Here is a 20792-nt window from a genome sequence, read left to right as displayed (position 1 = left end):
ATCTGCATTTACTATTGCAAACACTGAGCACGCTCGCTGTGTGTGACATCGTTGTGTCCTCTTCTGCGCATGTGGGACACTTTTGGGTCGTATGAAATTCACACAGCAGGTCACATACAAGTCGCATTTAATTGGAAATGTGAACGAACTCCCAAAAAATCGCATTTCACAAAAAAATCTGAATTGAGCATTAAGTCCTGCAGTCTGAACGTAGCCAATCTGTCGGATTGTTAAGTCAGATCATACGCCGTTATCTTTATTTGTGACATAAAATATCATGTCGGAGTCAGAATCCAAGGCTGCCTGTATGTTAAGGCTGTTTTTAATGGGTTCTGTTCGTTTTTCCTAAAAACCTGTCGGATAGTAATGTTATGGGTCTGATTATCAAGTCACGACTGTACATTACGGTTCTGTTCTCAAATAAATCATTTTCATCTAACGCATGAGAAACTTGTACATTCAACATTCTCCATAAACAACTTAAGTCTATGTGATGAAATCATGTTCACAAAAGGAATGTAAATGAATCATGTTGCATCTATTTTTATTTTCTATTTATGCACATCGTAAGTGTGCAATATTGACGAGGGAAAATGATGGGGTAACTGTTTATTAACTTTCCAGCAATGCATTTCACAAAACTAGTTGTCAGCGTAGCATCAAGATACCACAGTCTGCTCAGCTGTGATATGTACTCTGCTACATGTGCTGCACACAGGGTTCAGAGTGTGAAGAATGGAGTCAGAGCGCATTCTGCTGGACAAACTGTAGGCTAATCTTATTTCACGACTTTCAGCCTCCTTGTCTCATCTGTCCTTCTGCCAATACCTCAGAAACCAGTCCTGCTTTTCCATCATAAAGGACATCTCAATTCAAAGAAATGCTAATAGGGGATAGAATAGAAAATCGAGTTTTTGTAAAGATTTGGGCAGAAAGCATAGTAGTAGCTCAAACTCACCAATAGGGGGCGCTGTGCACCAATCGAAAGGCACTTCCGGAAACAAAGACCGACCAGCCGTCCAATCAGGGAAGAGCTCAGTTTTAAATGAGAGCACATAGTTCCTTCTCTCTGTTCCCGAAAAACCACAACACAAGTCAAACTGGTCAGGCCAGGACCGGCACTCTGGGACTTTACGAGACTATCTTTCAGTTAGTCGGTAGTTTTTGGGCTCCAGCTGCCTTTTATCGACAGCTGTTTCATGGGAACCCAGGAGGGAGAGAGAGGTAAGGCAACCGAGACTCCTGTCCGGGGGAAAGCTAGCGACACGTAAAGCTAACGTCCAGCGGCTAACGTTAGCTGCCAGGTTAATGCTACTGTCCTGTTGTCACTGAACCCGACATCAGCTGTATATATATTACAGACAATTTAATGTAAAGACTCGGGTTTGCCGTTTCACTTTCTTTGAAAATGTCCCCGTTAGCAAACATTAGCAACGCTAGCTAGCTACTTTTGAGTTGACTCAACGGGTAAAGTTGCCGTAAACAACGTTAAATGTGGCAGAAAATAGTTTGGTCTTTGTTTTGTCATCCCAGATACATGACCACCGGTAGTATTTATTTTAATGTATGCAATGTAAACCGGTAGTTTTTGACGTCAAGCTGGTGAAGTTAGCAGTTGGTATGTATGAGTCAGGGAGAGATGACTCCCCGCTCTGAAACTGAAGTTTGCCGGGCAATGATGATTACATCAACATGGTCACCTATAGAAATGGAAATTAACCCGGATTGAGAATGAACAACTAGTCAATGTCACCAAAATGACAAATAAAGTCATCCTTCAGTCTTCCATATGAACCGATTATTCTGTGTTAGATATTTTATTTCATCTGTTTTTATCATTCTGTTGGCATATTTCACAGAAACTATATTCTGATGTGCTACTTTGCTGTGAACATGGTTTTCCTTTTTTCCCTGCAGATTGGGTTGATGTGGCAAATGATCTTCTCAGCAAGTGTCACATAAAGTTACGGCTGAGGATAATCACAGACTGTAATGCAGATGTTTTCATTGCTTTGTATGAGAACATCTTGGGGGAGAAAGTTCCAGGTAAGAAAAACTTATAGAGCTACCAAATAGGGACAATTAAAATTGTATTAAAAATGTAAAAATCAAAATAATAGTACTATTAATATTAATAATGTGTAATCAAAGTGCGGCCAGATGCAATATCCAAATTGCAGGAGCTGACTTTTGTTTTGTTTATTTTTAATAAAGGGGTAATGTGTCACAACATAGAGTTATAAATAAGCATTGTGGTGCTACATAAATGTCCAAGCCTATAATTTATATTCTCAAGATGTAAAGACGGATGCTTGTTTGTCTGCAGTAAAAAAAAATTGCATTATCATTTTGGAGGTTTTTTTAATTTGTGGAGAAGAAATGTCATTATTTCTATTCTCCTGTTTTGACTTATATTTCAGTTGCAATATCTGTCAAAATAATGAAAATATGGCTTTTTTGCATATTGTTTTTTTACTACCAGATGTCAACACCACTGATTGATGAGTCAATTAGTAGGTTAGCAAAAAATAAAATAAAAATGGTAAGCAACTTCTTTGATAACCTATACATTTTTTAGGTAAAGATTAAAATGCTAAATATTTCCTGATGATTCCAGGTTTGCAGTGGCGACAGTTTACTGCTTTTCTTTGTGTGAAGCTATAATATCATCAGTATATTGAGATTTTAAAGTGAAACAGTTAATTAATTTCAAATTTAATTTTAAATCACCTGGTATTTCTAGGCAAAGCAATGAATTGATTACCACAGCAAATAATGAGCACCAGGTGGTAAAAGTAGTCATAGTTTGTCGTCTTAACAAGGGCATTTAAATTCCAAACACAAGGCCACTAACTGAGGTTCTCGTCTCCTGAGTGTGCTTAGTATGTCAGGAATGTTTCCCAAGACCAAGCATGCCAGTATGAGCTCCTTCCTTTATTGCTAGGTACAGGAAAGTGTTGGTCCAAAGTGAACGTCCAAAGTGTTCAAGGATTGTGAATGCATGTTACTATGGCATTGTTGGGCATATGTGTGTGTGTGTTTCACTGTTACTCTGGTGTCATGGCTCAGCTTTTTCCCATTTGTCTTGGCTTTTATTTGTGTGTTTAGATTATATCGCAGCACCATGCAGTCAAGAGGATGAAGTCCATAATGTTCAGTCTGTGATTGATTCACTGTCTTTGGATTACCTTCAGATCAGCCTCTCACACATTACAGGTATAAGAAAAGAAATCATTTGTAGCATCTTGTAACAAGTCTAAATATCTATGTATTATGTTAAATGTGCATGTATAAAGGAAGACACTTCGTTCAACTTGAAATAAGTAAAAATTTCACTTTATTTTGCACTGCATAGGCAATGAATATTTATTTCCTGAGAGAATATGCAGAAAAACAGGGACTATAGATGTAATGTCTAATGTTCAGGATGTCCACGTGTTTGCAGGAGAAAATGTTGTCAGAGGGGACGAAGAGTCTATCAAGAACCTCCTGGAAATCTTTGACGGCCTCCTGGAATATCTCAACGAGGAGATAAATGAGGAATCACAGAATGGAGGTAGGCAAATTAATTTGTCACCTTTTCCTCATCATTAGATAATGTGCACTTTTCTATTTCAACAAAAACATTGTGAAGACATGTCTCTGAGCTCTGTTACACACAGAAAAGTTGAATGTCATAACTGAATACAATGTCATTTTTCTGTCATCTGTTTCAACACTTTCAAGCTGATAAGTTACTAAAATTATTAGTTCCTCAAAGAGTTTGTAGCATGCTTTGTATTATAATGTGAATGCAGGTTTGTTTGTTTTTTTGTGACCTTTCACTTCAGTGTCAGACTACAGTTCTGCATTTATTCATGTGGTTAGTTAAGTTGTTTTATCATCAAGTTTCCTTTTGTGCAAAAAACGAATAACTACAGTTTAATCTGTCTTATTTGTTAGACCTTTCGATTGTGGCTCTTTGTGCTTTACACCTTTTTATTATTTTCCAACAGTGTATCTTTGACATTTTCTCATCCAGTTTGTTGACTGTATTGAGTCATGTGCATTTGTTCCTCTTTTGAATTCCACGGAGGCCTTTACATGTTGTAATTACGACTTTTGCTCTGACTTGAGTTTTTTTCTTTCGTTTTTTTGTCTCTCACTCTGGGTCGTTTGTGCAATTCTTGTTTTCAGAGGAACTGAATGACAGTCTCAATGAAGATGAAAACAAAGAGCCAGCAAGCTGTGACGCTACAGAGCAGGAGGAGGCAAAGCTGGAGGGAGCGTCCTTATCATCCAGTGTCGAGTAAGAGCTGCTTCTCGATGGACTTCATCCACTTTACATATTTAAAAAAATAATAATAATAAGATGACTTTGTGAAGCACAGCATATTTTATTTAGGATTGAGTATGACAGGTTTTATGTCTTACTAATGTTGATACCTTGGGTGACAACCTTTTATTTAGTGATTTTGACCAGACCCTTTAGAGATCAGCAGGTTCAACAGTGTGGACATGAACATTTCTGTAGGTTACACTACACAATGAATGCCAACTACAAAAGGCCTTCCATTTATCCATTACCATTTATCCCAAACATACCACTGTTCCTGCTCCTAAAAAGATAAAATCCACAATTTCCTGTTCAAATCAAATATTCTTTTGAGTACAGACATGCCAGACAGCAGATGTGTTAGGGAGCAAAAATCCATGTATGAACTTTGACAGCAGGTCTGTCAGGAAAAATCCCTTTTTTTGCTGAGTCAGTTCCAGTGGCTGAAGTCAGTCAGCCTGGCTTATTATTTCCATTTATGATACTGAATGTGGCGTGAGTTATATGAATGTCAACTAAAGGAGCTGTAAAAACTTGGTATAATATGACCAACTGTCTACATTTTTAAACTTGCAGAACACCTGTATTTCATGTATACGAACTACAGACTCTGAGAAAATGAATTATTTTTGTGGCATTTAAAAAAAAAAATATTAATGTGGAGATTTTGTATTCATTAGTTAAATGATCATAGAGATGAACATGAGTGGATGGCATTTAGTAAATGTGTTGGTTAGACTCACATTAGTGTATTAACCTAATTAACACCTGATATACTAACTTAACTGATACCAACTTTTGTGTTTGTGTTGAGCTTTCCCGTAAACCAAAACTGTCTGCAGTCAGGTGTGTTACGCTTGACTCTAACCTGACACCATTCATCTGTAGTGCAGATCCGACAGTACATCCTGTTGACACAACAAGCAGCTGGCAGCAGTGTAAATAGAAAACGGTCATCATAGAGAGTAGCCGTTGTTTAAATATTACTCGTCTGAGAGCATGTAGCGGTGCTGCTGGTGTATTTATTCACACGCTTCCGAAATGATAACATGAGTTATTAAAATATGTAAATAACTCTTTCTTGTGTTAGTAGTGGAAATGCAAATAGCAGAGGAACCACCGATATAGCCTGTGTTTGAGTCATGCTCTGTACCTGATAAGTAATTTGTGTGCAGGCAGCAAAGCTTTTGATAAGAACACTGCCTTGACCCAGTCTTAGCTGTGGCTTCGATCTCGAAAACTCACAAAATTTTACCATCCGAAGCAAATCGTTTCTGTATTTTTGGTGCCACAGTTGAATTCAGTAGAACTTTATCCGTGTAAGGACAAATGTATGCAGCAGCTTGTCACTCAGATCAACACGGAAAGAGAGAGAGATCCAGTTAATGCAGTTTATCAAAGTAAACGTCCAGTAATTTGACACAGTTCAGTCTGAATCTGTGGTAGATCACATTAATGTCTTATCATTCAGATCTGCTGTCCAGTCCAGTAAACAGTCCCTCCATTCCTGGAATGCCGAAGAGTTGGGATCAGCCAGCGAGCTCATTGGTCTGGGAGTCTCTGCACGCACATTTGTAGACAAACAAGAAGGTGAGACATGCAAATAAAGGTCACCTGACTTCTGCTAGTGACAGTGTTTTGGCAAAATGCCATGTTCTTTTTATGCATACAACATTAGCCATAAGATTTTTCTTGGATTTTCTATTTGTTTTGTGGTCACTGTCAGACTGACATGTATCAGGAATTCAAGGCCTCTTTTTGTTTCAAGTTATTTTTAAGACCCAAGAAGACATACGTTGCTTTATGGATTGATTAAAGTTGTTGTTCTAGTTGTTTTAGCATACTAGTTGTCTAACCTGATGCGTGGCTTTACTGCAACCCACAATTTAAGCATCAACAGTAACTGTAGCAGACAAGGCAACAGTCTGTGACCTCATGTTGCCTTTAATTTGTATTATGATGAATTTATTATTACAATATCTCTTGACATAAATCTGATTCATTTATTCGTATGCAAGGACCAACTGTCCTTCCTCAAACCTCGGATGCAGTCACCACCTCTGGTCCTGTAGACTCCAAAGAAGCTCCGCAGACTGAACCGATGCACTCTGCCATCGCTCTGCAGCCACCCAACCAGAGTGACACTCCCCACAGTCCTGACATCAGCCCACACTCACCCAGTCCACCTCCCACTGCTGCTGGCCCCAGCTTGGTTCACGCTGGGGAGGAAGCAACTGCTGTCACTACAGAGGTAGCCTTCTAGTACAGTATCACAAGGTTCTATTGTGTTGCAGTCAGTTCTGGTCAAGTAAAACAAGTTTTACAAGCAATGGGATGTGTAATATACTGGATTTCTTCTCTCCTGTTTTACACATAGACTCACACTTGCACTTCCGATTTTTTGTAATTCCAGTAGAGTACAGGAAGGATCGGCACATGCTGATCCTTCAAAACAAGTAGTTACTTCTGTTATAAACTCCTGCTTTCACTCTTCAGATTTTCTTACTTCTGTTTCATAAAGGTTTGCCAACATTCACTTACATAACCTCTCAATGTACATTTAAGTGATAGTTGTCTTGGATGTGTTTGATAGTCAACTAGCAGTACAAACCTGTAGGGTATGATCAAAACGCTGCACCCAAGGAAGGGTAATACTTTACTCAGAGTGATGTGTAATTATTTCAATGTTTTTTTTTAGCCACATTTTTTCTAGTCTAGTGTTTACTTCCTAAGCAAATCTCTGGAATCTGTGTTTTTACACAATCACACTTTGTGATATGCTAGCAGGCCCTGACATGCACATGACCTGGTGTTGTTGCACAGCTTAACCTGTGGCCTGCCTCAACAAAACAGTTATTTGTCTGCACTTTGACCCGTCACTAGAGCTGTTATGTTATGTTGTGTAGTTTATGTTGTGAGGCTTGTATCTGGTTTATAATGATTTTAAAAAGTTGACTTTCTTGAGCTTCACATTATGCTCGGTACTAAATATTCTCCCTGTGTGGTGAATGTTAATGTCCTGTTCTTGGCTTCACATTGCCTTCTTTCTTTGTTCCTGCTCATTTTCTCATCTTTTTCACAGACCTCTAAGGTAGCTGAGACCATTGTTACCAATGGACTGCAGTCTCCTGCCCTTAGCCAGTCACCTGGTGAGTCAAGCACATTTACCTAAAGTGTCAGTAAGATCAAAATGTCAAGTGGTAAATGGCTTTAACTGTAGATGGCATGTCATTGGATTAAGAAAGCCTCTTAGACCTTGATGAAAATGGTAGTCATGATTAAATGTGCAGTGGTTCTCTGAATGCAGTGAAAATCTCCCAGAAGTGTCACTTAGTTCTTGACGTCATCCTTCGTTTAATTCCCCAGCTGCAAGCGAGAAGTCTTTGTCCAGCCAGCAAAGAGCGAGGACAGAAGTGGAGGGAGAGACTCTGGAGGTAAGAGAGCAGCAAGCCTTTACTTGGACCAATGTTAAAGTCAGTTCTCATCCATCTATCTATCCATCTATCCATCTATCCATCTATCTATCCATCTATCCATCTATCCATCTATCCATCTATCCATCTATCCATCTATCCATCTATCCATCCATCCATCCATCCATCCATCCATCCATCCATCCATCCATCCATCGCTTAATCCAAACGGTGAACATATACGTTTGTATAAATTAACACTAAGTTTTTCTTCCTAATCTCAGCCAACTAATGGAGGCCCCAGGAGGGTTTTATTCCGCACCCAACCAGATGTGCTCTTCCTCACCCTGCAAGAGGCAATGACACCCACCACTCCTTCTCCACCAGACACTGAAGAGGAAGAGCAAGATGAGGAAGATCTGCGGTTTGCACGAAGATTACAGGACAGACGTATAGGTCACAGAGATAGGACAGGCCTCAGGTAAGACTTTAAAGTAAAAGAAAAAGGATAGAGTCCCAGGATTTTTTATTTTATGTGGAAACAATGCAGTAGTTATTATTTATTGGTTGCCCCACCATCTCTACTGTGTGCTGTCTTTGTTATTGCAGAAACAAGACAGCACAAGAGGATTTTGAAGAGCCTCTGTCTTATCGCAGACAGAGGAACAAGCAAGCAGAAGAGGAGTTGCAACACATATCTGAGAATCTTTCTCATCGACTAGAGGAACTTGACCAGGTATGTTTTTTGTTTGTTTGTTTTTAGTGTATCACAGAGGTTAGTGAGGCCACAACACATAAGTATTGTACATTCAAGCAAAAGTAATTGATTTAATCTTTACTGAATGCGTCACTGTTCTGTCGGTTGTGGGTTAAAGCGCTTGTTCTGTCAGCTCACTTCATTACAGTTTGCCTCATTTCAGCAGAACCATCCACACAGTGTCAATGCTTGTTTTTCTAGGAGTTATGTAATCTTTAGTCTTTGTTATTTGTGTGCTGACACCATCTTTGTATTTGTGTAATGGCCCTTTAACGTGTGCAACAGCGTGTTCTTTGTCATTTCTGTAGATGCTTAAACGGGTTCTGGGTGAAAGTGGAGAGTCCAGTGAGGTGAGGGAAGAGGACAAGCAGTCCCACCACAGCGACAGCATCATGGAGTGTCGTCGGACTCCCAGACAACACACGGGTACGCGGACGTTTGACTGAAAATGCGGCAAATGCGTTTAGTAAATAGTACAAACTGCACTCAGCGATTTGTAGTTGATTAGCTAAACATTAAAAAAAAAAAAAAAAACACTAGTATGTTTTTTTTCATGAAATGTTCCTAATAATCATCAGAAGTGCTCATTATCTTAACCTCCATGCAGATGAAGAAACATAATGACATATAACTTTTAATAGTTTCAGGAACATCTGATCCGGAATCCACCCACCGGACGCGCTCCCTGTCCCCCTCCCCTCCTCGAGTCCGTCCCTCCCTGCAGGGACAGTTAGAGGAGGCCATGGCAGAAGCTTTGAGTCTGGATGATGGGAGACAAACCAACGTCGCAGCGTTTGATCATCCGAGGCGAGGAGAGCTACACCACAGAGCATCTCAGAGAAAACACAACAAGGTATTAACCTCATTACTGAGGTTTCCTTTAAAATAATCTGTGCTGTGTATTACATAAACAAGTGTTCTGTTAGGGCTATCTATATACTGCAGTAGTCAAACACTGATTTCTTCACAACTGGTTGTAATGTGCAGGCTGCTCAGTAGATTTAATGCTGGGGTAAGCAGAAATCTGGAAAAGGGGAAAAGAAACGCAGCCCTTGTTTTGCAGCTCTTCCTGTCCCCTCCCACTAGAAAAACACAACCCTATGCACACGCTTCAAACGTACAAAAATAGTCCAAAAAAAGAGAAAATATTTACTTGTGGCCTCACATGGGGTTCAAATCCCACTCCTCTAAGTGAAACTCTGTCTGTCCTTTTGCATTGCTATATCTTACTCTCACTGTAGCCTTTGTTGTGTGTGTGCTGACTGAAAGGACCTGCCACAGATTAGATTTTTAACAGTTGTTTTATTTTTTAGAGGAAAAGTCCCATTAACAAGTTATGTACTTGTTAGATTTCTTCGGTAATCTATCTTCTTATATCAGCCAATTAATTAAAACCAAAGCTAGAAAAACAATATTCATATTCAAATAAGTTGCTGCTGGCTCTATTGATCACGTCCTTGAAATTAAAAATGAAGTGCATCTCTTTTTCTTTTAGCATCTGGTGAACAAAGCCTATGAGGAGGAGTTGAAAAGATATGAAGACAAGGAACGAACAGAGCTGGACAAGGCACGTCTCAAAGCACAGGAAGCTGTAAGTCATTAGCATGATGTCTAGTATAGTTTGAGTACAATAAGAACCCCTTCCTGTCATGAAAAAAAGCAGTGTGACCCATTAACGCTTGTGTTCAGAATCCACTGGGAAAGGAAAAACAACTTGCACATATCTTGGGTCTGTGGTCTGTAACGCTTTTATCGCTTTCAACAGAACATTTTTAAAGACCACCAAGTTAAGGGCTTAATTTAATGAATTAGACAGAGGCTAAAGACCCAAAGTCATTTCTCCTGTTAATTTAATTATGGTGAACAGCCTGAAAAGCTGTGGGATTTGCATTGTGTTTTCCAGCTGTAGGAAGATTTTGGGAAAACATGAAACCTGGAAAAGTTTTCGAAAAAGTAATGGAAGTTATTTCAGTTGAAATATTTCTTTTGTGTTTGTAGGCTCTGTTTATCATGGTAACTTGGTTATCTTTACTTACTCGTTACTTTTAAATTGTATGAGAAAGATCCCACTGCTACTCACATTTTATTGTAACAAAGATAACATACAGGCAGAAACTGTCTTATTATCAGATTACTTAACAGTGAGATGTGAATCTTACAACAAGCAGTCAGTACCTTGATACCAAGAAACTGAGATTTATAATGATCTGCCTGTTGCACTAAAAGCCTTAGAAAGCACATTTATTCAGATAAAATGAAACATTTTAATGCATTTACACAAAAATGCAATAAGTTGTATGACATTAAAGACTTTGGGAAGTGTTAAAAAAAAGTGCTTTCAAATAATAGGTTGAGGAAAACATTTTCTCAACATACAACTTTTACTATAAAAATATGAATTGCACCTGATTTGTTTGTGGAAACTGAAGTAAAACTCTGCACCAAGTTCAACCCAAATGGTCACTTGATATTAATATTACTCTTAAAAATGAAGCTCTCTGTTTGCTTACAAGTGTAGAGGCATTTGTTCTGGTTTACTAAACCGTGATTCTGTGAATGTGTGTGTAGGAGCGGGAGTACCGAGAGGCCATACTGGGGGATGTTTCTCAAACGCCCAGAGCGTCTCCGGCTAAAACAAAGGCTCAGCATAGGTCACAACGAAACAGACAGACCAAATCAGCACAGAGACGACTGGCTCCCAGGAAAGCTCCACCAAGTAAGTCAAACTTGTATATTTACCCTTAAGACCTTTCACAGCAGTTTGCAGAAAACATGTCTCATATAAATTTATACTTGGGTGACGTGCAGGCCTGTGTGTGGGGCTGCAGGATCTTGCTCGAAGTTTATATAATTTCTCAAATACTTAAACTGCAATTAGTATTAATCCTCTAAACCCTGAGCAGTTTCTGGGTGTTTTTTTTTTCACTCCAGTCATATTTTTACTCACTCTGGGCTCATTTGTCACTGCAATATAAATTCCTGCAACTTTATGCAAAAACAGCACAAACATGACTGGAAGTACAGAGAGCTTGAAAATGTCTCCTGTACACTTTGCCACCATTACAATGCCAAAAATCATAAAAGAAGAAAAAACTAAATTAGTTATTAGAACAGAGGGCTGCAAGGTGGCTTGGTGGTTAGCACTGTTGCCTTGCAGCCAGAAGGTCGCCGGTTTGCGTCCTAGTGAGGACATCCCGTGCAGCGTGGGTTCTCTCCAGGTTCTCCGGCTTCCTCCCACACAGTCCAAAAACATGTTGAGGTTAATTGGTGATTCTAAATTGTCCGTAAGTGTGAATGTGAGTGTGCTTGGTTGTCTGTCTCTAAGTGTGGCCCTGTGATAGACTGGTGACCTGTCCAGGGTGTCCCCTGCCTTCACCCTAAGTCAGCTGGGATAGACTCCCTTAACGAGGAGGATTAAGTGGTATATAGATAGTGGATGGATGGATGTTAGAACATTTTTCCCCATTTTACCAACATGGGACAAATGGTCATTCAACAGAGATCTTTACTACTTATGTTATTATTGTGTTTTGTTTGTTTTCCATACCCATATTTGCTCTGTTTGAACACAGCCTGCAGTTCAGCCCAGGTCACCCAAAAGTCTGTTGGAAGCAGTGGAGTCATACTTATCTTAAAAGTTGCATCAAGGCGTGCAGATTTTTTATTTATTTATTTTTTTTATAGAATACGTTTGCAGTAAACAGTTTATTTTTGTCAAAAAAAAGTACATGTAGAACAAATGTCCCGATTTTAAGCTTAGATGTTTTCTGACTGAGCGGTACTTGACACATGGGCGGATCAAGGACTGTCCTGTTTCTGTCTTCACATTTTCAGGCTCTAATAAGTAATATAATTTTGGCATTTTCATTTTCTTAACGATAACATGCCTTTCAAACCTGCCAGCAGGTTTTGGAATTCAGAGGTTTCAAAATATTTCCTCACCATAATGCCAGGTTGTCATGTTTGAAAGCAGCACTTCTCACTTCTAGAGAGCAAAACTATGCTTCCTGCTCCTGTGTTCTCTATTACAAATTTAAACATTATTGCTTGGGGGTGAAACCACACCCATGCACCACATTTGAGGGATTGTTTTTTGTCATTAGGCATCTCCAGTGACAAAATGACGATTGACCATAAGGCACATCTGAAACTGGGTTTATGTCCAGGTTCAGATTCATGTAAGTCAGTCCAACCCAAGAAGACAAGAGTCGAGTCTGTTCTCCAGGTCTCTACTGTGTCGTGGGACTTGAGGATTCAGCAACGTTCTTATTAAGCTGTGATGTCGGAGCCTTGGCATTTACAGACACCTTGTCCTTTGGAGGTTTTCTCTTGTGCGGTGTTGATGCCTTATGAATGTTAATATTTTTAGCTTCAGGCTGGCTGGCCCACTTTCGCTGATAATCACAGAAGTAACATTTCTGGTAGGCTATGAGGTAAGAACCGCGAGTGTGTTTGGTACAGCGGCACGTTCTGCTGCACTTTGGGCAGTTCTTCATCAGCTGCAGGATGGCCTCCTCGTCAACGATGTGCTGGGGGGTTGGTCTGAAATGCATCAGAAGAGAACACAGAGAGGTTGTGACCCAGTGGTATGAACAAGATGGAAGCATACTCACTGTGGCAGAATTACTTTTTACAGGTGAAGCACTGGCAAAGGGTGTTTAACGTATCTAACTGTAACTGAATAGGGTACAAACAAAGCTTTGAAAGAATACACTGTGTGATGGTGGCATATTGTGGAACAGAATCACAGTTTGACTTACTTCTCTGTGGTGGAGGTGCACATCTCTGACAGATTCAACTGAGAGCCTGAAAACATAACATGAAGGTGTGGTTAGTCAGAGGCCTCTTTCTGTCAGAAGTTGGAATACTTAAAACATTTAGAGAGATTTAAGTGATTTAGGGGTAGTTTTTATTTACATCAGGGAGTGACAGCTGCCAAATTGTCTTAACCAGGCTGGAGAGCAACAGAAAAATACCAGCAAAAAAATAGTTCTTCAAAACCAAAGACCTCAATCATCCCTTTTTGTTACTGCTATTAAGTTCACAACTCACAACGACAGGGTTGTTTGGCTTCTGTACTGTGAGATGGGTGTGTAACAGATGTAAAACAGCTTTTTCTTTGATTTGCCACCGTAGATATTCATAAACACAATGACATGAAAGGTCTGCACTCAAACCACTGAGGGCACTTTGAAGCAGTGACTCATGAATGCTTCTGCTCAGTGATCTCTTATGATAATCGTGCACATGAAGGCTTTAGTCTGAAACATTGTGCACATCATTATGTTCTACACAAAACATGGCAGTGCATGCAGATGGTCAGAGTTCACCAATAAATAGCTATTCCTTTAATCAGCTGTTTGCATAGACATAAAACTCTTCCACATGTCTGTAGACCTGGCGACCTGTCCAGGGTGTCCTCAGCCTTCGCCCTAAGTCAGCTGGGATAGGCTCCAGCCCCCCCGCGACTCTAGTGAGGATTAAGCGGTGTATAGAAAATGGATGGATGGATGTCTGTAGACCTGTCAGCAGCACAAACTGTGTCTATGTGCAGCCCTCGTAGTCGTACTAATTAATCATGCATGTACTTGCACAAATAATCCACAATAAATAGTGGATTTCATTCACTGACTCACCTGTGAACTGGTCTGGTGGTATGTTCATTACTGCCCAGTTGTCTTGCAACTGTAAAACACCACAGAACAGACACACACCTCACTGCAGTGACTTGAATATAAATGTAGAGGCAGCTTAACCCTGACAGGACAAAGGTTTTCTAAAGCACAGCTTAGAGATTAGCTTAGCAGATTTCCCTGCTTTTTGTGTCGAGACCAGATCTAAAATGATTATATTTAAACAGTTCAACTCTGGACTAGATTGTGTCAGAGGGTCAACATTCTTTAAAGCGTAGTGTCTGATTTATGAAACCTTTATTTTGTAAGTGAATGTTTAAAAAAAAAAAGGAGAAATTTCACAGATTTTGAAAAAAAAAAATAAAATCCTGCATCTGGACCATATTGACCAGGTCCAGATGTAAAATCACTAAATATAAACAGATAAAAATCTAAACTAGATCATCACAGACAGGCTAAAGCAGCTAAACACTCTTTAAAGTAGAGTTTCTGATTTGTAAAAATGCAAAATGCTTTTTCCCACATGTGCACCAGGTCCAGATTGAAAACTACTAAGAGGTCAAAGCTGAACTACATTGTCTCAAATGGGCTTCATGTTCTTTAAAGCAGTTTCTGACTTTTTAAATCCTTTATTTTTATTTGTGAAAGTGCAAAAACAGATTTTATTAGCCTCCCTGCAGTAATCCAGTTTAGATTTTACCAGTCTGTATACATTGGATTTAGATCTGGATCTGGTCTAATGTGGTCCAGATACAAGTCAGAGGCTAACTTCAGCTTCTTTCTCTGTACTAGTTTGCATAGTTTTTGTTCTACTTCTCTTTAAACAGTCTACTTGGGAGCATTACATTAATAAGGAAGGTACCAGACAGTCATTGAACAAGCTACGGTACCTCTGCTGTCTCCCAGCTGCGGAGCTTTTCCACTTCAGTCAGGACTTTAGGACATTTCCCACACGGACACCTGTTCACATGGTTTTATATATAGAAACAGAAATAAAACGATTTAAAGCCTGAATCCAGCGTCACGTCTCACATGAAGCAGGTACAGACGGTCATACTCACCAAACAAAGTCGTCGAGCTGCGGAGGCTCGGACTCTCCGTCTTCACCGTCCGGGTCAGATTCGGGCTCGAACATGTACGGCTGGATCCGAAAACTTTCCATGTCCAGTTTATTTTCTCGATAAATAAAAGGTCGCAGTTTCACAGCTGGTTAAAGCCTCCACACCGGCGTCCTGCGCTCAAGTGGTCTTCCGCCAAGAAAAACAGAGCCGTCCGCGGGAGCGCGCACAGCCTGCGTGTGCGTGTGCAGCAGCTTTTATCCGGATAGAACAGTCGTAACATGCAAACACACAACTTCTGTCAAGTCTGTTGTGTTGTAGTGTTTTGGAGGGTCGACACCACAACAACAACACTGCACTGCCATTCAGTTAATCCCGACCGTATTGTGGTCCCCCGTGCAACCAGCGCAACAGACAGAAGGTTCCTACCTCCTCAGTTCTACAGTAATACACAACACAGGCCCGGTTCACCTGCTAACTTCATATTTGCTTGTTTCTTGTTGCCTAATAATCACAGTTGTAGCCAAAGAAGGGTTTTTAGTTTACACCATAATTATGCATGATATTTTCACTCATTATAGGCCATTTTGTTGTCACGTTTCTGGTGTTTATGTGTTTGTTATGTCTAATGTCGTTTAAATTTGGAAATTAAAGCACAAATAACACAACATACTCATGCATTTTATATAAAGTAAACCAAACTAAAATCTCGCTTTTGAAAATACCCCTCTGACTGCATTGTTTTACGATATCTGTACCTTGATTAGAACCAATCCAGTCCTATCTGCCACTTTACATATGTTTAAAACAACCAGTACTAGGGCGGCTGTGGCTCAGGTGGTGGAGCGGTTGTCCACTGATCTTAAGGTCGGTGGTTTGATCCTTAACTGCACCTTGCGTGGCAGCTCTGTCGCCATTGGTGTATGAATGTGTGTGTGAATGGGTGAATGAGAAAAACATTGTAAAGCCGCTGAGGTCGAAAAGCGCTATATAAGTGCAGTCCGTTTACCATTTACTTTCTGCTTTCTAATCTAACTGCTGCTTTATCACTGAAAGCTTGTTACTGCCTCAGAATGACTCTATTTCTCTCCTGAGGCTTATACTTTAAGGATTATAGCTCACCCAGTCCATTTATCAGATGAAATACATTTTAAAAGGGCAATACAACGTGGTTATGTGACACACATCTCTTGTATTAACAGTGATCTTCTTGTGTTTGTGCTAAAGTCAAATAAAACCACTTTGCTGCTGGAAGTGGTACAAAATGTTAAATTGCTTTGGGAAATCAATAGCAGATCCAGGAAGTTTAATTTTGCACTGCAGCATTTTACAGAACAGTTTTACTGTAATTTCCTCCGACTGTAATTAGTTTCCTGCATATAATTGGTTGTGTGAAGCTATTGAAACAAAGAGTTTAAATAATCAGTTGTGCTTACAGAGGAGCTAAGTGCACTGCTGTGTGTGTGTTTTTTTGGTCATTATCAGTATTAAATGTTCTGGTTTGTGTCTCTTTTTTCTCTCCAGTGAAAATTAGAGAGAATGAGCTCCTGCCTTTAGTCCGGGAGGAGCTGCCTCACCTTCACATCTCCCCTCACGCCCTGGATCGGATGTGGGAGCAGCAAATGCATCAGGTGGACAGACTCCACGCCGTGTCATCCTCTCACAGTCAGCGTCGCAGCAAACTCTCCAGTCAGGTAAGACCACGACCAATTAAATTCATTTAGATGTATCTGACGTCTTTGTCTCCTGTTCAAACTGTCCTGTACTGGATCATTTCATTAATAAAGATATAAACCTCTGCTTGTCTTGCAGGTGGAGGAGGCCCAGAGGAAGCACGACCTGCTGGTGGAGCTCGTCCGTAAAGACCAGGACCACAGCAGGCGCCTGGTGAGCATCAACACGTGAACAGACACTCGAAAATGTCTTTTACATGTAAAAGCTAACTTATTAACAGTCGTTGCAGTACAGATCACATCCACATAAATTCCTCCTGCTCGTTCTGGACACATTAATAACTAAAAATACTCTCCAGAGGGACTTCAAGGATCGAATCCAGCAGCAGAAGTCGACACAGAACAGACTGAAGGAACAGAGGCAGCAGATAGCTCGTGCCAAGAAGTACCACAACGACTACCACGTTCAGCACCGAGCTCGCCTGATGAGGGCTCGCACCAAGGAGGAGAGGGTGAGTGCTGAAAGTCCACCCAGAACTTCAGTTATTTCTGCAGCTAATGTTGACTTACAATAGCATACAGTATTTGTATGTGTATTCTGAAGTATCACAGTAGAGAAAGTGAATGCAGCTGGCAAAATTCAAAAAAAGCGTCTCTCATTTTACAAAGAAGTTTTGCTTGAGGTGCAGTCATGTGGTTCCAAACATTGAAACCACACGACTGATCAGCTGTTTGACCTTCTGCTGCTGTCTTCACCTCCAAACAGGACGAACATTAATTATCACTTGCCCTGTCGAAAATAGTTCCTCAAAACCTTTATCATTTTTGTTTCATGTAGATGACCGAGCTTTTGATTCTCCTTTTTCTTTTGTGGTGTTTTTAGCCAGCAGCAAACAACCGGTTGTGTTTTCTGCTTCTTCTGCTTGCAGTTCATGGAAACAACAAGCCTTATTCCCATTTTCTTTCTTTTTTCAACAGTTATACAGAAACACAGGAAATAATTATCTTTTCATTAACTTAAAAAAACATTTACGAAATAGAAAATATTGAAATATGTAGTATTTTTTCCCCAGGTTTTGATGTGACATTACCAAACAAAGTCAAATTAAATTGAAATAAGACTAAGAAAAGCAGCCAATCATCCTGTTTTAGAAGCTAAAGGTAGCAAATGTTTGACATTTTCGATGGCTTTTGCAAACTATAGGAACTCAGCTGACATTATAACCCAAACTTGGTTACCTGACTTGGTTCTCTGTCTTATAAAGTCTACGCATGTAAATATTTGTGTGGGTGTTTAAGACGAATCAAGAGCTGTAGGAGAACAGGTCAAGAAAAAATGACAGACCACGTGATTGTCGGGCATCTTTTAAATGACGTGCTGACCCAGATGTGGTTGTGCATGCAGATGTTTCGGCAGCTGTTTGAGGAGGGTTTGGAGTTACAGAAGGTCCGGTTGAGAGAGCAGAGAGCCTACGCCAGGGAGCAGCGAATGGAGCATCAGCGACGGCACCAGGATCAGATCAAGTCCATGGAGAACTACTACAAAGACCAAGTAAGACTCAAACACAACCCCCACACACTGTTTAACCAGAAAGTAACACACTTTTGCAGTTTTAAAATAGACTTCACAGTTTCCATGTGAGGTGTGAGACTCTTTCTCTCTTTCAGTTTTCACTACTTGCTGAAAAACTTGCACAAGAGCGGCAGGAGATCCAGGTTCGGAAAAAAGCTCAAGAAAAGGTAAATTCTTTGCTTATTATTGTTAGAAATAAAGGCTGTCAGTTTTTACTCAAAACATTTGTCAGGAAAAAAAAAATTCAAACTGATACAGTTGATTTGAAGTAACCACTCAAAGTAGTTTGGCTCGTGGTCCAGCAGAGGGCGCTGTTGACATTTATTCTCAGCTTAACCCATTGCATGATCTACTCATCAGCAAACAACACAATTAACCTGACGAATTTACAAATACATCTGTAACCTAATTTGTTGTTGCACTTATCCTCACAACACTTTGCCAGAAGCTTATATAAAACCAATCGCAGATATGTCAACAGTACTTAGAAACAAGAATAAGAGGTCCTTTGGGATTGTTTTGGTAAAATGTTTTCAGGATATTGACTGAACTAGAGTCATAAGAGGAAATTCCACAATCTCAAGACAAAGAGCAGTTGTATGACAGCCCAGTCTGAAGTCTATAGACAACACTAATCACCCCCGGACAGGTTATATGGGTTCAGTTTGAATGTTTAAAGTGTTGGTTTGAATTCATTTAAACTCTTCTGTTTCTGTTTTTACTATGCATGGTATCGTATATGCAAGGAAAACTAAATATTACATGATGAATTTGCAGTGCAAAATACTCTAAAAAGTTATAGGCACTCCAAAGCATCTTTAATTTTAGAAAGTGCTTCCATTACCTTTTATACCAGCCATGAAGGTCAGTCAGAACAGAGAGACAAACATGGAAGCTGTGGTCTGGATTATTCACTTTTTTTCTCCTCTCGACATTTAAAACAAGAATTCACCATTAAAACACTTACTATCCCAACCTTTTACTTCCAGGCTCTTCTAAAGATGAAGCGAGAGCTGCGTTCCAGGATGGAGCGTGAAATCGGTGAGCTGCAGAAGATCATCATTCAGAACGACGAGGACGACTACTTCCAGGATCTGGAGGTCCAGAGGCTGCGTAATCGGGTCCAGATGGCCTCGTTCCAGTACAACACTAGCTATCTGCACTGATCGGGGGGGCTACAACATGTGGTTGAAGCTCCAGTCAATCAAGGGAACGTGCTGCGAAAGACTTTTCTGCTATTCACAACCAAGGGTACGAGAATCTGATGCATGAGCAGGACTGTCGCCTCAGACATCTTCCTTCAGAGATTTGCACAGGAAGAGGAAAGTCACATTGTAAGAACTTCTACAAGATTATTGATCATTAATGAACTCGACACACTCCAACGATATGTAGCTAATTTAGCTAACTCTTCCTCTCACCTCAGCTGCTACACCTAAAGACACCTTGGACCAAGTCCCCTTCTTCCATGGGTTCTAGTACTTGATAACTAAGAATGTTTTAACTCCCTCACTGTGCGGTTATTGTGTGCTGTCAATGTAGCAAAAAAAATAGTAAAATGTTCTTCCTTTTGCCAAATATGGACCACAGATGCAAATTTAAGTATGAATGTCACACACTGACAAGACTTAACTTCCTTTTTTTGTTTTGTTTTGTGTTTCCTCCCATGTGCGATGTCTTCCTTTTAATATTTTAACCTTGACAGTGGATTATTTATTTTTTAACTTTAATGATGTTTGATTTTTAAATTAACCTGGTGAGGTTTTGGATCACTGGGGGGGCAATGATAATCTGTCTTTCCTGACTTCTCCTTTCCCTCAGCTCCATTGTGATCGTTTTTAACCCTCAGCCAGAACTTAAGACATGATGGTTTTGAACTAACTCACCGAGGGTTCCGATGCTACAACACTGTCTGCTGACATTGTACCTAATGTCATCACCCATTAAATGTGTGGGCCCACTCGTCTCCTCTGGCTGAAACGTGTCACAGTTATTTGCATGAGATGCAGATGCCCTTTTTCTTTCTTCTTGAGATTCAACGCTGAATAAACCCGACCAAAGTATGAAATGCATAAGAAAATTGCTGCTGAGCAAAATAAAGACGAACATTTTAAATCCAAGGGGATCACGTTAACTTTTTATCAGTAATATCAATAAGCAATCCATTTATTATTGCTAATTAATGCTAGCTTTAAATGCTAAGCTGCAGCTGGGCCTCAAACAGGAAGTGTTTTAAACAGGTAACTGATGATGCAGACAAGAAAACTGAATGTTCATTTCCTTCTTCTTTCAAACATTGTCTTTTTGATGATCTGTGCTCACAGGGTGACTGTAGTTTAACAGCTTCAATGTTTAGCCCCATTCACTCCT

At 40.0% G+C, this 20792-nt stretch overlaps 1 protein-coding gene across 1 annotated transcript; it reads left to right on the top strand.

Moving 5' to 3' along the window:
* The first annotated feature begins 1068 nt into the window (after window positions 1–1068).
* On the top strand, window positions 1069–20542 carry LOC103368242 (centrosomal protein of 95 kDa). Its single transcript, XM_008296549.1, has 21 exons — window positions 1069–1224; window positions 1918–2046; window positions 3109–3216; window positions 3446–3556; window positions 4177–4288; window positions 5787–5905; window positions 6334–6566; window positions 7398–7464; window positions 7682–7749; window positions 8013–8209; window positions 8338–8464; window positions 8794–8911; window positions 9127–9338; window positions 9981–10076; window positions 11054–11201; window positions 16701–16870; window positions 16989–17063; window positions 17209–17361; window positions 18255–18401; window positions 18518–18589; window positions 19412–20542. The coding sequence occupies exons 1-21, from the start codon at window positions 1200–1202 to the stop codon at window positions 19586–19588; spliced, it is 2664 nt and encodes an 887-aa protein (XP_008294771.1). The 5' UTR covers window positions 1069–1199; the 3' UTR covers window positions 19589–20542.
* The last annotated feature ends 250 nt before the right edge of the window (window positions 20543–20792 follow it).

This window comes from Stegastes partitus, unplaced genomic scaffold (assembly GCF_000690725.1).
Source record: "Stegastes partitus isolate 25-593 unplaced genomic scaffold, Stegastes_partitus-1.0.2 Scaffold1134, whole genome shotgun sequence".
Classification (NCBI taxonomy): Eukaryota; Metazoa; Chordata; class Actinopteri; family Pomacentridae; genus Stegastes; species Stegastes partitus.
The sequence above is the reverse complement of the archived record's forward strand: the minus strand, read 5'-3'. Positions and strand labels throughout refer to the sequence as shown.